This window comes from Asterias amurensis, chromosome 10 (genome assembly GCF_032118995.1).
Source record: "Asterias amurensis chromosome 10, ASM3211899v1".
Lineage (NCBI taxonomy): Eukaryota > Metazoa > Echinodermata > Asteroidea > Forcipulatida > Asteriidae > Asterias > Asterias amurensis.
In genome coordinates this window covers 1,040,930-1,057,063 of record NC_092657.1, presented here as the reverse complement: position 1 = coordinate 1,057,063, position 16,134 = coordinate 1,040,930, and the positions used below count along the sequence as shown (strand labels likewise).

At 39.5% G+C, this 16,134-nt stretch overlaps 1 protein-coding gene across 3 annotated transcripts; it reads left to right on the top strand.

The window, feature by feature from the left end:
* The first annotated feature begins 186 nt into the window (after positions 1-186).
* LOC139943425 (b(0,+)-type amino acid transporter 1-like) lies at positions 187-14,399 on the top strand. Of its 3 annotated transcripts, XM_071940236.1 has the most exons (12): positions 187-353; positions 2,039-2,291; positions 3,480-3,725; positions 4,902-5,027; positions 5,672-5,777; positions 7,063-7,107; positions 7,709-7,832; positions 8,737-8,840; positions 9,112-9,208; positions 10,640-10,789; positions 11,998-12,166; positions 13,453-14,399. In XM_071940236.1, exons 1-12 carry the CDS (start codon positions 312-314, stop codon positions 13,518-13,520), a joined length of 1,530 nt encoding a protein of 509 aa, XP_071796337.1. In that variant the 5' UTR covers positions 187-311; the 3' UTR covers positions 13,521-14,399. The 3 variants fall into 3 exon arrangements, with proteins under 3 accessions (XP_071796337.1, XP_071796338.1, XP_071796339.1); XM_071940237.1 differs by lacking the exon at positions 7,063-7,107; XM_071940238.1 differs by lacking the exon at positions 187-353 and having other exon boundaries at positions 2,163-3,023.
* Positions 14,400-16,134: the final 1,735 nt, after the last annotated feature.

The following is a 16,134-nucleotide window of genomic DNA, read 5'->3' as shown; positions in this document are numbered from 1 at the left end:
TTGGGCCTACAAATCGATAAGCATGAATAAATAAGTTCAATATTGAAAATGAATTGCTGAGAAAACTTGGCAAACAACTGTGTTTCCCCCCCCCTGGAGATTCTGTCCCCCGCCCCCCCCCCCTTTGAAGATTTGTTCAAAAGAGGGCGCTATCATACGCCATTTGACAGCAGTTTAGTTGCCGTACACGTTCCTTGTCTGCTTGTGCACGGAATCTCCCGTCTGTCACTTGTTGATTATGAATTTTTCAATCATTTTCAGCTTTAATTTTTCGACTTGTGGGGGTAAATAACATCTTCGTCTGACTCGCTATGGCTTGGCACAAAACGAGCTACAGAAATAACGTGCAAAAGGTAAGGTTTATCGAGCCTATTATTATAGCCTATTTATTTTATGATTGAAATTAATTAAAATCTTTAGGCTTTAGCAGGTAGGCTAGCCCTGGTAGCAGGTAGGCCTAGTTTGGACCTGTGTTCCTGTTAGTGGGATAACTTTCCGTATGGCGCCACCACTTTTTCACTAATTTTTAGAAAAAGGGATGGAAAAGTTTCCGTATGGCGCCACAACTTTTTCATTCGAAATAAAATAATATAGTATCTAATTATTTACCTGATTGATATATCCCTTTTTGTAAAAATGAGTGAAAAAGTGGTGGCGCCATACGGAAAGTTATCCAAAGGGATTACTCATTGAGGTAAATTAGATACTATATTATTTCATATCGAATGAAAAAGTGGTGGCGCCATACGGAAACTTTTCCCTTTTTGAAACCACGGCTTCGCCTATAGACCCAGCCAGTGTCAGTGACTGGGGCGCTAGCTTCCTTTTTTCGAAATTTTTACATATTATCAATTGATAATGTCAAAATTTTGAAAAAAGGAATCTTCGATAATGTCAAAATTTTGAAAAAAGAAATCTAGCGCCCCAGTCACTGGGTCTAGGCTTCGCCTTTGGATTCTGGATTTGGCTGATTTCAGGCTTCGTTCTCTAGCCTGAAGCCCTGAGCGCGAACTCAAAGCACTTGCAATTGTCAAAACAACCACCATGAACATGGGGCCAAGCTGGCCTGAGCTGAATCTGGAGCCAAACAGTTGATTCAAAAAGTGATATAATAATAGAATGATTAAAGGCAGTGGACACTATTGATATATTAGGCCTACTCAAATAATTATAATAGCATAAAACCTTTCTTGGTGACGAGTAACGGGGAGAGGTTGATGGTATAAAACATTGTGAGAAACAGCTCCCTCTGAAGTAACATAGTTTTTGAGAAAGAGGTAATTTTCCACGAATTTGATTTTGAGACCTCAAGTTTAGAACTTGAGGTCTCGAAATCAAGCATCTGAAAGCACACAACTTCGTGTGACAAGAGTGTTTTTTTCTTTCATTATTATCACCCATCTTCAATGACCGATTGAGCTCAAATTTTCACAGGTTAGTTATTTTATGCATATGTTCAGATACACCAACTGTGAAGACTAGTCTTTGACAATTACCAATAGTGTCCACTGTCCACTGCCTTTAAAGCCATTGGACCCTTTCGGTTCAGAAAAAAAAATAAAAGTTCACAGATTTACAAATAACTTACAGGGTTTACAGAAGGCAATGGTGAAAGACTTCTCTTGAAATATTATTCCATGAAATGCTTTACTTTTTGAGAAAACAGCAAAACAATATAAATTCTCGTTAACAAGAATTACGGATTTATTTTAAACACATGTCATGACACGGCGAAACGCGTGGAAACAAGGGTGGGTTTTTCCGTTGTTTTCTCCCGACTCCGATGACCGATTGAGCCTAAATTTTCACAGGTTTGTTATTTGATATAGAAGTTGTGGTACACAAAGTGTGGGCCTTGGACAACACTGTTTACCGAAAGGGTCCAATGGCTTTAAAGGCCCAGTGACCAGGGGTAATAATGTTGCAAGCACTATGATGAGATGCCCTTCCGGTGTGAAAAGCCCTATTTAAAAACTGGTTATTAATGTTATTATTATATTTATCATTATTAATATTATTTTTATTATTATATTACAAGTATAAGCTTCTTGAGAACATCTCAAGTTTTCCTGAGTCTGACTCAGATGAAGCTGAAGACTGTATCCAAGACGACGATGACAACAAGATCGGCTTGAAGAAGGAGGTGGGCCTAATAGGAGGCGTGGCCTTGGTCGTTAATTCCATCATCGGATCAGGGATCTTTGTTGCTCCTCAGGGGGTACTACTCGACGCCCAGAGTATTGGGATGAGTATGGTGGTATGGGTTGTATGTGGGATCGTCGCTTCACTGGGTGAGTCTAGGGAGTACCATTTTAGGGGACAAGGGGAGGTGATGGGATCGGGTGTCTGTGTCACCCCTCAAGGCGTACTACTCGACGCCCAGAGTGTTGGGATGAGTAAGGTGGTGTGGGTGGTATGTGGGATCGTCGCTTCACTGGGTGAGTCTAGGGAGTACCATTTTAGGGGACAAGGGGAGGTGATGGGATCGGGTGTCTGTGTCACCCCTCAAGGCGTACTACTCGATGCCCAGAGTGTTGGGATGAGTATGGTGGTGTGGGTGGTATGTGGGATCGTCGCTTCACTGGGTGAGTCTAGGGGTACTGCTTAAGGGGACAAGGGGAGGTGATGGGATCGGGTGTCTGTGTCACCCCTCAAGGCGTACTACTCGACGCCCAGAGTGTTGGGATGAGTATGGTGGTTTGGGTGGTATGTGGGATCGTCGCTTCACTGGGTGAGTCTAGGGGTACTGCTTAAGGGGACAAGGGGAGGTGATGGGATCAGGTGTCTGTGTCACCCCTCAAGGCGTACTACTCGATGCCCAGAGTGTTGGGATGAGTATGGTGGTGTGGGTGGTATGTGGGATCGTCGCTTCACTGGGTGAGTCTAGGGGTACTGCTTAAGGGGACAAGGGGAGGTGATGGGATCGGGTGTCTGTGTCACCCCTCAAGGCGTACTACTCGATGCCCAGAGTGCTGGGATGAGTATGGTGGCGTGGGTGGTATGTGGGATCGTCGCTTCACTGGGTGAGTCTAGGGGTACTGCTTAAGGGGACAAGGGGAGATGATGGGATCGGGTGTCTGAACTTACTCTTCTGGGGTGTCGTGGCTGAGCGGTTAAGAGCACCGAACTCAAGCTCTGATGCTTCTGTTCAGCAGAGTGTTGGTTTGAATCCCGGCCGTGACACTTGTTTCCCTGAGCAAGACACTTCACTATTATTGCTTCTCTCCACCCAGGGGTAAATGGGCACCTGTGAGGGCAGAGATGGTTCTTGTGATTGATTTAGCCGAGTAAAGCATTTGTTGCACGAGGCCGTATATTCTCCAGGGAGCTGAGATGGTTTAAGGAGTGAATTAAGGCCCAATGACCAGGGGTAATATCTTGAAGCGCTTTGAGACACCCATTCGGTAGTGAAAAAGCGCTATATAAACTCAAAACATTATTATTTCAAGGTTGATTTTGATTTTGTTTGTGCCTCACAGGAGCTCTCTGCTTCGCTGAACTAGGATCCAAGGTCCCTCAATCTGGTGGAACATACACATACATACTACTAGCGTACGGTGATCTTCCTGCTTTCCTTGTGTCGTGGGCTTCTACTATCATCATCAAACCGGCTAATGGAGCTCTGTTGTCATTGACCTTTGGTTATTATGTGGCAGAGTACATCACACCTGGGAGTTGTCCGCCTGCGGATTTGGCGGTGAAACTATTTGCAATGCTTGCTTTAAGTAAGAGTTAACCTCTGAATCTTAATAGATGTTAGTTTTGCATCGAAGATAAAGAAGATTTGCAAAACCTTGTTTCTTGATTGTATGTAATGTTCTTTTCTTGATTCATCGATCCAAAAAAATATTAAACTCCAAAGCAATTTGTTGCAATTTCATTAGTCTTGAAGTCAAGATGGTAATATTTTTAAGCACTGTGTAGTGACGGGAAAGGTACACACACCCTCGATCCCAGCAGTGTGTGAGTCAGTGACGGACCTTGACGTGTGCTACCTATGACCGTTGCATGAACGATAATCGCACTGTGACTGTTGCATGAACAGCAGAATGTGTGTTTGGGGGGCAGCGATAACGACTTGTCATCCAGTCCACAATTTCATACAACTGTAAACAGGCCTTGACCTATGCTCTTGAAGGGGCATATCACTTTCCCTCTAGTAAGGGGCTGGCGCTTCTATGAGGAAAATGTAAGTTTGTATTGGAACCAACTGCAGAGGGCACCATGACATTGGGAGACTTTTGGACGCTAGGTGGCAGCAGACTTACCAGGTAAATTTCCATAGAACTTTTCGCAGATACCGGGCGCTCGCGTAAAGCTTGGAATTAGGTGCATTGTGGTCTTGCTGGTATCCAAATTTGATCCATATCCCACAATGCACCTCATTCAACAGTCTGCGCTTGCGCGTTGGTGTTTGCGATAAGGTCTATTGCTTACGTAGTTCTGAGTATGTGCACATGACCGAGAACAATGGATTTTACCTGGTAGGTAGTCTGCTGCCACCAAGCATCCCGAAAGTCTCCCATTGCTTGGAGTGGCACAAGTTATTTTGTAGTAATAATATCGAAGTCTTAAATAGCGCACGTATCCACCAAACAAGGTGCTCAAGGCGCTGAGTATAATGCAAACTTTCAGAAAGATATAAGGGTTTACAAGGAGCTACGGCGCATTAAGCAGCCACAACCGGGAAGACCGGGGCGAACCCCTTCTCTTTTCGATAAGTGCACTGAGTTCTTTTACATGCGTTACACAACACATGGGACTAACAGCTTTACGTCCCATCTGAAGGACGAAGCAATGGTTAAGTGTCTTGCTCAAGGAAACAATGTCACGGCTGGGGATTCGAACCCTCACCCACACATGTAGTCCATGTCAATTTTCTTTTTTGTTCATTGTTTTAGTGATGGTAGTATTCATTAACTGTATGAGTGTGAAGGCAGCCAACTCATTGCAGATTCTTTTCTCTGTATCCAAAATACTGGTTCTGACGTTAATCATCATAACTGGATTTATAATGATCTTAAAAGGTGGGTATTTTGTTTGTTTTTCATGAATCCTTGGGTAAATGTTCCCTTCTTGTTTCTCCATTTTTAGAATGAATTTTCTTTACAATTTCCTCTTTTGTTTATGCCGTCTAAGCTTGGGCGATATCGATTTATTTTATTCACGATATGTCGCCGACAATATATCGCGATATTCGTTATAATCGCGATTTATGATATTTGACATCATCAGTCTTAAAACTCCAAGTGAAAGTTGTAGAAGAGACAGTCCTAGCATAAGAGAGGCGTTCTAATGATCTATTCTTCTGGTTTTACTCCAAACCTATGGGGTGCAAGATGTCTCAGCTAGCAAATACATCGCGATATTTGACCGATATATATCAATATATCGCAATTATCGCAATATATCACGATATATCAATATTTCGATTAAAACCAAATCCATCCGATATGGAAATCGTGTCCAAATTAATATCGCGGTTTTCGATAATATCGTGATATCGCCCAAGCTTAATGCCGTCCGTTTCGATACCACTAGAATTATCTGCTTGACAGCTTTATGAAATTGGCCACTGATCTCTTGTCCTTTCTTGTCCTCTTTACCGGTTTGTTTTTGACAAACGCCACCAACAAAATAAATTAATTTGTTACTTACTTTGCATTTTCAGGTCAACACCAGTACCTAGATCCGTCCGTTTCCTTCAAATCTTCATCGACTGATATTTTTGGCTATGCATTAGCAATGTACCAGGGGTTATGGGCATTCTCTGGCATGTGAGTACGACGTTGATAAATTCTCAGTTAAAGACACTGGACACTATTGGTAATTGTCAAAAATCAGTCTTCTTACTCGGTGTATCTCCATAAATTAACAAACCTGTGATAGTTTTAGCTCAATCAGTCATCGAAGTTGCGAAATAAAAAAAGAAAGAAAAAACACCATTGTCACACGAAGTTGTGTGCTTTCACAGATGCTTAATTTTGAGACCTCAGATTCTAAATCTGAGGTCTCGTAATCAAATTTGTTGAAAATTACTTCTTCCTCGAAAACTACGTTACTTCAGAGGGAGCCATTTCTCACAATGTTTTATACTATCAACAGCTCCCCATTACTCGTTACCAAGTAAGGTTTTATTTATGCTAATAATTATTTAGAGTAACTACCAATAGTGTCCACTTCCTTTAAATACCCCGTGTCCTTATTGACGGTGTGGCAGGAGATTGTTCCCCCTGGAGGTTTTGTGTAAGGCGAACTGTGTCCAAACTTATTCTGATTGCGCCCTCTTATGAAACCTATTCCTCCAGGCTATATTTTTTTCCCACTGGGGGGAAGAATCTCTGGGGGACACGACTGGAACGTGTAAAATTTGTATACTTAGTTGCAGCTAACAGCCACAGCCGCAGCCACAGCTGAAGCTGAAGAAGCTTGATTTGGAGCGGCTTTGTACTAGCCTTTAATCAGCACCCCTGATATCAAGCCTGAAGAGAGACCAAAAGACCAGCGCGAGCAACGAAGTGCCTTTAGCAACTCGTTTATCTAATTAGTTATTCATATATGCACCTTCTGTGTGTTGTCCTCAGCACGTGACTTTTTAGTGCACCAATATGAGTGTGTGGGTCATGGGGCGTGCACATGGCATGTGATCTATGGTATTGCGTCTTCTCATTGGCCAACAACTCATCACGCTCATGCAATATGCATTACATTTCTCCCACCAAAATCGTTGGCACAAAGTAAAGCAAAACATAAGGCCCCAAATAGTCGAGTTGCTAAAGGTGCTTAGTGGCTTGTCACTCGCTATGGTCATTTTTCTTGTGTGAGAGATCTGTGGTCATGCTTGACATCTAGGGGTGCCGCGTGCGCCTTGACTAAAGGCTAGCCTTTCATAAGAGTGAGGTGTCGTTGCCGAGCCGTCTTGGACGTTGGACACATGGTGTCTACTGCAACCCTCAACTAGATTTACTCCCACCATGCAAAGTTTCAAATCCTACTTTTTGTACATTTCATAGTAAATATGTGTTTGAAAAACTGACAATAACTATGTTTTCTTTTTTCCAGGGAGGTTGTCAATACAGTTGCTGAGGAAATTGTCAATTCTGAGCGGTAAGTAAAATTGTTGTACTTAATTCCTGTTACGCAAACTATGAAGAATTGCCTTGGTAAGATGACACTTGCATTAAATGATAACTTTATCAGAGTACCAAGGTCTTTAATACTGATACGGAACATTTATTTATTTCAAAAATAAATCAAATTCTTTGTATATTTTAAACTTATCAAAAAAATTCTTAGTGGCCTGGGCTCAATTTCATGGCTCTGCTTACCACCGAATTATTCGCTTATGATCACGATTCCCCGCTCAAGTGCAAGCGCTGAATTTCTTCTCTAGCCTTGTAAGTGTAGAATGCCTAGTAACGCGGAGTACGCACACAGAGAACTCAAAATTTGCCGCTAACCCAGGAAATACGCTTGCCGTAAGCACAGAATTCCCTGCTTCCGTAGGTGCCGATTCTGTGCTTGCCCTAAGTAGAGCCATGAAATTTGGCCATGATGCTTTAACCCTTGCAGAGCCTTTCTCAAAATTTGTAAATTTACAACTTATAAAAAAAGTTGTTGGGGGCCTGACGTTTCGTCATTAGCACAGTCTCTCTCAAGAGCTATGTAATAAAAACAGTCAATAAAATGAAAACATTTATCATTACAGAAACATTCCGCTGGCAATATTCATAGCTATGCCTTGTATAACGGTGGTGTATCTGATGACAAACATTGCGTACTTCTCTTTACTGTCACCCGAGGAGGTCTTAGCTTCTAGTGCAGTGGCTGTAGTAAGTATATAATTTTGTAAGTATATAATTTAAAGAGAGTGGACACTATTGGTAGTTGTTAAAATCCATTCTTCTCACTTGGTGTATCTCAACATATGCACAAAATAACAAACCTGTGAAAATTTGAGCACGATTGGTCATCGGAGTGGCGAGATAATAATGAAAGAAAAAAACACCTTTGTCACACGAAGTTGTGTGCTTTCAGATGCTTGATTTCGAGACCTTTAAATGCACTGGATACCATTGGTAATTACTCCAATATTTGTGAGCATAAATACACACTTTGTAACGAGCAATGGAGAGCTGTTGATAGTATAATACATTGTGAGAAACGGCTCTCTCTGAAGAAACATAGTTTTTGAGAAAGAAGTAATTTCTCACTTGAATATTTGAATTGAATAAGAGACCTTAGCTGAGGTCTCAAATTCAAGGCATCTGAAAGCCTAAGGTCATGTGTGTTGTGAAATGCATGTTAAAAGAACCCAGTGCACTTATTGTAAAGAGAAGGGGTTCGCCCCGGTGTTCCTGGTCCGATCAGCAGCATATTGCGCCACAGCACCTTGTAAACCATTGCGTGGTGCTTTAAAGGAATAGGTCTCATACTTCTAAAACATAGCTCCATATACCTTGTAGGAAAATTATGGGTGCTTTGAAACACCCCTAGGAGTGTGATAAAGCGCTAGATAAGAACTCTGTATTATTAATATTATGCAAAGAATAGTTAATGGCTTGACGTGTCGACCCTAGCAGGCTAAAAATCTTCAAGAGAGACTGTGCTAGGGTCGAAACATCAAGCCATTAACTATTTTTTGCATTTATACCATCACTCCATTTGGTTGGTGAGTTGTTTGCAACAGCTAATTCTATTTTCTTATTAATATTATGTGTTTTTTCCTTGGTACAGACCTTTGCTGATCGATCGTTTGGAACCATGGCTTGGGTTATACCACTTGGCGTGTGCATCTCAACGTTCGGAGCTCTCCTTACAGCGTTTCTTGCTGATTCAAGGTATGATCATTGCAGGAAGGGAGGGTCAAGATTAGTCTTGGTTCAAGACTCTCCTGGATTTGTCACAAGAGGGCGTGCTATCATCCCCAACGCGCTATCAACCACGAACCGCTATCACATGAGAACCGCTACATGAGAAATACACATAATTTGCCGTAGCGTGTATATTTGAACATTTTTGGCCCTGTGATCTCCCCTCTACCCCTAAGATTGGACTGACTGGGGTTCGATGAATGTACATTTTGACTCTTCTTTTTTCTTCTTGTTGCAGAGCCTCACTAGCCGCAGGACGTGAGGGTCACATGTTGATCTTAGCATCCTTGGTGACCATCAAGTGGAAGACTCCTGCACCAGCACTTGTACTTCAGGTAAGGCTGTGTCTAAGACAGTCCAAGATAGTGGCTGGTGGCTGTGGCTGTTGCTAAGGGTATCGTGATGCTATCGGCTTCAAGAACGTGTGGTAGTTAAGCATTCAAGCTGCAGATGTTAACACAGACATGACTTTTGTTATAAGAAGAAACTATGTATAAAGTAAACTTGTGGGTACAACCATGTGTAAATCTCTTTGAGTGAGTGTTGGCTCTGAAAAGAGCTGGGCCCAATTTCATAGCGCTGCTAAGCAAACAAATTTGCTTAGCATGAAATTTCTCCCTTGATAAAAACAGAATTACCAACCAATTTTCCACGTGATTTTTAGGATAAGCAAACAACAGCTGAAGACCAGTACAAGCAACATGAAACAAATGGGAATTTTGTTGGTAATCCCGTTTTTATCAAGGATGAAATTTCATGCTAAGCAAATTTTTGTGCTTAGCAGCTCTATGAAATTGGGCCCTGGTTTGGACTCGATGTTTCAAACAGTATTCTCTGCTCGTCTTCAGGAAACTTTTATAGTTTCTTCTTATTTCTCCACAACATGCAAAGCTTGAAACAAAACTGACTTTTGTTATGTTGGGAAGGCAGTGCATTCTGATTTATACTATAGACCTGACTTCTAAAGTTCTAGTAGATGATACCCATGCCTATACACCCTTACAGGATTTGAAGAGGATAACCCTCTTCCAGCCTCATTAATTGGTGGCTATGTGCCCCTGGTGAAGATTGATTTGCGTCAAAAGCTAGTTAAGTGTTGCTCTCACCTTGAAGTGGCTGTCTGGGGTCTCATAAAAAACTGTACAAACAAATTATGTCATCCATCTAGTATCTAGGGCCCACATAACTACAGATGCAGCCTACAACTCTGTAAGGCCACTTTTGAATTGGCGGCTTTGGCTGTGACTACGGCGTTGCTTCACGGTGCATCTGTGTTCTTCTTAAATGCATAACAGTTGTGACTTTGTTTACTCAACGGGACCAGTCATGAGTCTATCCAACCTTGTTCCTCCTGTCAGAGTGTTTGAGCGCGAGACCAGGCTTTCTGCTTGTTCTCATCCTTATACTGTGGCTGTGCCGAGATGTAGAACAAAGAGCTACTCCAGTAGCTTTTTCTCTCGTACTTCATCTCTTTGGAACTCCTTGCTTGGTGCATGTGTCCCTTCATCCTATGATCTGCCATCTTTTAAAAGGAATATCAATTCCTACCTTCAGCTCCACTGAGTTTCTGCATTTCTATGTTTTCTTCCCTTTATCCTTTGGGTGAACTTGCATACAAAATAATAAAAAATTTAAGTATAATTTCCCTTCCTACCTGAAGATTTTCACTGGTCCCAATTTTTTGAAACAATTATGGAAGATCAGTTTCAAGAATACTCATTGTCTAGTTTATTCTTATTCTTCTCATTTTCCTTGTTTCTACTCAGGGTATGACAGTGGTTGCTTTAATAATGGTTGGGAAGTTCAAACCATTATTTAAATTTACTGGCACGGTTGTATGGTTGATCAATGCTGCCACCTTCTGTAGTGTCATCATTTTGCGTTATAAGCTACCACGCTGTCCAAATAGTTTAAAGGTAAGTCTACCAATTTTTTAAAATAAATTAAAAAATTAAATTTCACACTGGTTAAAGCCATTATACACTTTCGGTAAACAGTAGTGTCCAAGTCCCACATTTCGTGTATCACAACTTATGTATAAAATTACAAACCTGTGAAAATTTAGGCTCAATCGGTCATCGGAGTCGGGAGAAAATAACGGGAAAACCCACTCTTGTTTCCGCGCGATTCGCCGTGTCATGACATGCTTTTAAAATAAATCCGTAATTCTTGCTGTCGAGAATTGATATTGTTTTAATGTTTTCTCAAAAAGTAAGGCATTTCATGGAACAATATTTCAAGAGAAGTCTTTTACCATGACCTTCTGTACACCCTGTAAATTATTTGTAAATCTTCAAACTTTCTTTTTTTTCTGTACCAAAAGTGTATAATGGCTTTAAACACTCACAGAAATTAAAAGATACAATCCTACAAATAGAACATACCGAGAAACTAAAAATAAAGTTTATATATACTCAGCGCCTTGAGTACCTTGTTTGGTAGATACGTGCACTATATAAGACTTCAATATTATTATTATTAACGTAATAAAGTGAATTGTTATTAATGTAGTAGTCCCGGTCGATTTTCTACCTTCTGCCTAGGTAGTAGTTAAAAAGCAGAACTGAGAAGTCTCTTGGATTCCGAAAATATACTCCGCGATAGTAGAATATAAAGCAAGAAAGTTCTCTTTAGACTGTTAGAACAAAAATCTACCTGGCAAGTAGACACACACACATGGTGTTTACTGCAAACCAAATGTGTATTATTAATTTTGGTTTTTACCCATACACCGATGTGTGTTAGCACTGTATACTCAGTACTTTGCCGAGTCCTGTGAAAAAATATCACAGGCATATTACTCGGGTGAGATTCAAACCCTTGACCCTTGCAATTCTAGAGCAGTGTCTTACCAACTAGACTACCGAGATTGCCCGGTGGCTAGAGACAGTTTGAATCCTATGTTTGGCAGCGGGTACTGCAATGATATAAGAGATGTTAAATTTGCATCGGGGATAAAGAATATTAATTTTGGTTTTTATCCATACACCAATGTGTGTTAGCACTGTATACTCAGTACTTTCCCGAGTCCTGTGAAAAAATGTATATTGATACACCACCATCGATGCCTCAAATCCCATAAACCAATATGTGCTTTAAGCATTTATGGTGTTCTGCTTCATAGATTCCTACACTGGTTCCCGTCCTAGCTACACTGTTCTCTATATACATGATACTGGCACCCATCATTGCTGAGCCAACAGCGGAGTATTTATACGCAGTGTTATTAATGTTGCTTGGAGTGGCTTTTCACACTGTCTTCATTAGATATGGCTATCATCCGAAATCAATGGGTAAGTTTTGCTGAAACCGTTGGCGTTATTAAAAAGATTTCTCTTAAGGGTTTTGGTACTTTTTGTCTGTCTGACACAAAACACAAACGTCCACAGATTTACATTAAACTTACACGGTTTAAAGCCATTGGACCCTTTCGAATCAGAAAAAAAAAAAAAAGTTCACAGATTTACAAATAACTTACAGGGTTTACAGAAGGCAATGGTGAAAGACTTCTCCTGAAATATTATTCCATGAAATGCTTTACTTTTTGAGAAAACAGCAAAACAATATAAATTCTCGTTAACGAGAATTACGGATTTATTTTAAACACATGTCATGACACGGCGAAACGCGCGGAAACAAGGGTAGGTTTTTCCGTTGTTTTCTCCCGACTCCGATGACCGATTGAGCCTAAATTTTCACAGGTTTGTTATTTGATATAGAAGTTGTGGTACACAAAGTGTGGGCCTTGGACAACACTGTATACCGAAAGGGTCCAATGGCTTTAAAGATAATGGATGTGGAAAGCTTCCCTTGAAATATTGCTGGATGAGGTGCTGAGTAAAGTAATTAAACAAAAAAAAGTGTTGTCTCAGTGAAAAAAAATTATGTTAGCAATGTACGAGGGATTGCTCTGTGATTTTTCACTTTTTTTTCTTCTCCAAAACTTGAAGACTCATGAAGCTGAAACTTCTACAGGTAAACACTATTAAAAACATCTTCATTCACAGTGAGAAAGGATTTATGTCATGGCCAAAAAATTGATCAACAAAAGGTATCAAAACCCTTTAAAGGATTTGGGTACCTTTTCAAAATGTCCATAGATTTACATTAAACTTACAGGGTTTGAAGATAATGAAAGTGGAAAGCTTCCCTTCAAATATTATTTACTGAGTGCTGTAGTTTTTGAGAAATGAGTAAAACAATGTCATAAAAATATGTTTGTAGATGATTAAAATAATTTTCGTCTCATGAGACGAAAATTATTTTCGTGACATTGTTTTACTCATTTCCCCAAAACTACAGCACCTCAGCACGTAATATTTTCAGGGAAGCTTTCTACTATCATTATCTTCGAACTGTGTAAAGTTTAGTGTAAATCTGTGGACATTGTGTTTTTTGTCCTACAAAAGTTACATAGACCCTTTAAAGGAAACGCGTACTTTTGGTTTTGAAAGCAATTTATTGTTTTAATCTTATCCAAATAAAGATATATATAGTTTAAAAAAACTTGTGAAAAGTTATCATTTGGGTAGCGGTCTTGATGTTCTGATGTATTAATTGAAACCCTCTTCTTTTGCAGATTCGATCACAAGGTTTTTCCAAAAGTTATTTTTTGCTGGTCTGTCGTCGTTTGAATCCGTCACGTGATGAAATATCTGGAGCTGATTGAAGCTGTGCCCAAGAGAGGAGAGTGTTTTTCGTTTCTTGTTGGTCAAACCAAAATTCCAAGAACTAGTTTCTTCCTGTTGGTCAAACCAAGAGTCAAGAACTAGTCTCCTTTTAAACTTTTATATCAAAGTTTACTTTTCAATTCAATTTGATTATATTATTGTCCATAAAACTGAAATTCACTATGTCGAACATGCTCATAGCTGTAACAATATATTTCAAAATAACAGAATTACAGATTATGCTGAAGAATAACATTATTCAATGTTTACTGTGGAAATCTGCTATGCCAAACATGCTCAAAACTGTAATAAATATTTACAAAATAAAAAAATTACAAACCATTCTAAAGAACAACAATGTTTACTGTAAGAAAAACTCAAAACTGTATTCACCATAAGGCATATCCAAAAATATAACTTCATTTGTCAATGTTTATTGTCCATAAAATGGAAATATACTTGTCCGACAATGCTCATAACTGTAACAATATATTAAGAAAATAACAGAATCACAAATTATTATGAAAAAAATGAGTGGGGCATGAGCCACAACAATGCAAACCTGTTGTTATTTTTGCTGGTAACCTGTTTCTACTCGGCGATACTTTTCTGTTCTCTACCAAAGATTTTTCCGGCCCGCTTAGCAGCTGTCTGTATTTTGACTAAGTCTCTTCTTTTGCACCTCTAAACCAGAAGCAGATTTGATGAAGCACGAGGATCAATTCTATCTTGATTTAGGACGAGTAACCCATCCTAACTTAGGATGAGTTCAATGCGTCCTAACATCTATGAATATGGAACTTAAAGGAACACGTTGCCTTGGATCGGTTGAGTTGGTCTTTGAAAAGCGTTTGTAACCGTTTTTTATAAAATGCATATGGGTAGAAAGATGTTGTAAAAGTAGAATACAATGATCCACACAAACATGCCTCGAAATTGCGTGGTTTTCCTTTTACCTCGTCGACTAACACGTCGGCCATTTATGGGGGTCAAAATTTTGACTCCCATAAATGGCCGACCGTGTTAGTTCTCACAGTAGAAGGAAAACCACGCAATTTCGAGGCAAACTTGTGTGGATCATTGTATTCTACTTTTAAAACATCTTTCCAACCATATGCATTATATACAAAACGGTTACAAATGCTTTTGTTTTGACCAACTCGTCCGATCCAAGGCAACGTGTTCCTTTAACTTGTTCCAAGTCCCAAGTTAGGAAGAGTTTTCACAAAGGTGGATTTCACAAAGAGTTAAGACTAGTCTTATCTAGACACTAGGACAAGTTACTCATCCTAACTTAGGACTAGCCTTAAGCTTTTAATCTCATAGCACTAGTCCTAAGCTAGTCCTAAGTTAGGACTAGTCCTAACTGTTAGTAAAATCGACCCCAGACACAGAAGCTATGATGTTGACATGCTCAGTAACTGAAATATAATAAGGGGATACCACTTTCTAGGGGAACTTTTGGTAAATTAACTTCAGTTTTCAGTATCAATATTTACAAAATAAGCCAATTTGCAGTACTCTTGTTATAATTTTACTATAAAGATAATCTAGGCCCATTTTCATAGAGCTGGTTAAGCAGAAAATACCGCTTAACAATTTTCTGCTTAGTGCAAATGAGAAAGGACCAATTTAATGTTAAGCAGGAAATACTGCTTGAAGAACTTCTTTGCTAAGCAAAATACGAGTGGGCACCAGTTGCAACAATGAAAACTTTATAAAAGTTTGGCTGGTATTCAGCTTTGTTAAGCAATATTTTTCTGTGCTTAGCCAGTTTTTATGCTTACAAGCTTTCTGAAATTGGGCCTTGGATACAGGAAACAATGTATTTTGGCTGGTAACCTTGGGCCAATTTCATAGAGCTGCTCTGCTTGAGCAAAAAATTTGCTTAGGCATGAAATAGCTCGCTTGTTTTGCACATGTTACTGGCCAACATTTCATGCCATATACATTGCTTGTGACTGGTATTGAGCTGTTGTTTACTTAGCATAACATTTGAGTGGAGTCTTTGTCAGTATTCTAATTTTACTAAGCATTGATTATTTTGCTTAAGCAGAATTTTGTGCTTAAGCAGCTATATGAAATTGGGCTTCATGATTATAGTAAGCAATATTTTGTTGTGCCTATCTACTTCTGCTCTATGAAGTCCCAGGAGTGGACATAAAAATAATATATTTTTTTGAATGTGTGTAAGTTATATAAAGAAAGTTTATAATATAAAACAAAAATAATACAAAAGAAAATAATTATTGGTTGTTGGTAATTTTAAAACAGACTTTACAAAAGTTATGTATTTGGTGGAGATTGATTAAAACAAATTATGGAGAAATTTTATACACTGGTTGTTTAGTATTAACTTTGTTCATGGCTCTTGACTAGTGACGGGAAGATGTTTGTTTATAAGGGACCTGGTAGATAATTCTGGTTAGCTTTATACAGTGATAACTTTCATCTAGTAACTTTAATCTCAAAGATTCAGAGTTTAAAAATATGTAGGGGATGGGGTGAAATGTCTGCAAAAGAAGAAGAAACAACAAAAGACAGTTATCTTTTCGGAGATGCTTTTCAAACTCTCAATATACATTCCCAAC

Coding starts and splice junctions, on each gene's coding strand:
- LOC139943425 (XM_071940236.1), top strand. CDS start 312: ATGGCTTGGCACAAAACGAGCTACAGAAATAACGTGCAAAAG. Junction 7,108..7,708: donor GAAATTGTCAATTCTGAGCG/GTAAGTAAAATT, acceptor TTATCATTACAG/AAACATTCCGCTGGCAATAT. Junction 12,167..13,452: donor CTATCATCCGAAATCAATGG/GTAAGTTTTGCT, acceptor CTTCTTTTGCAG/ATTCGATCACAAGGTTTTTC.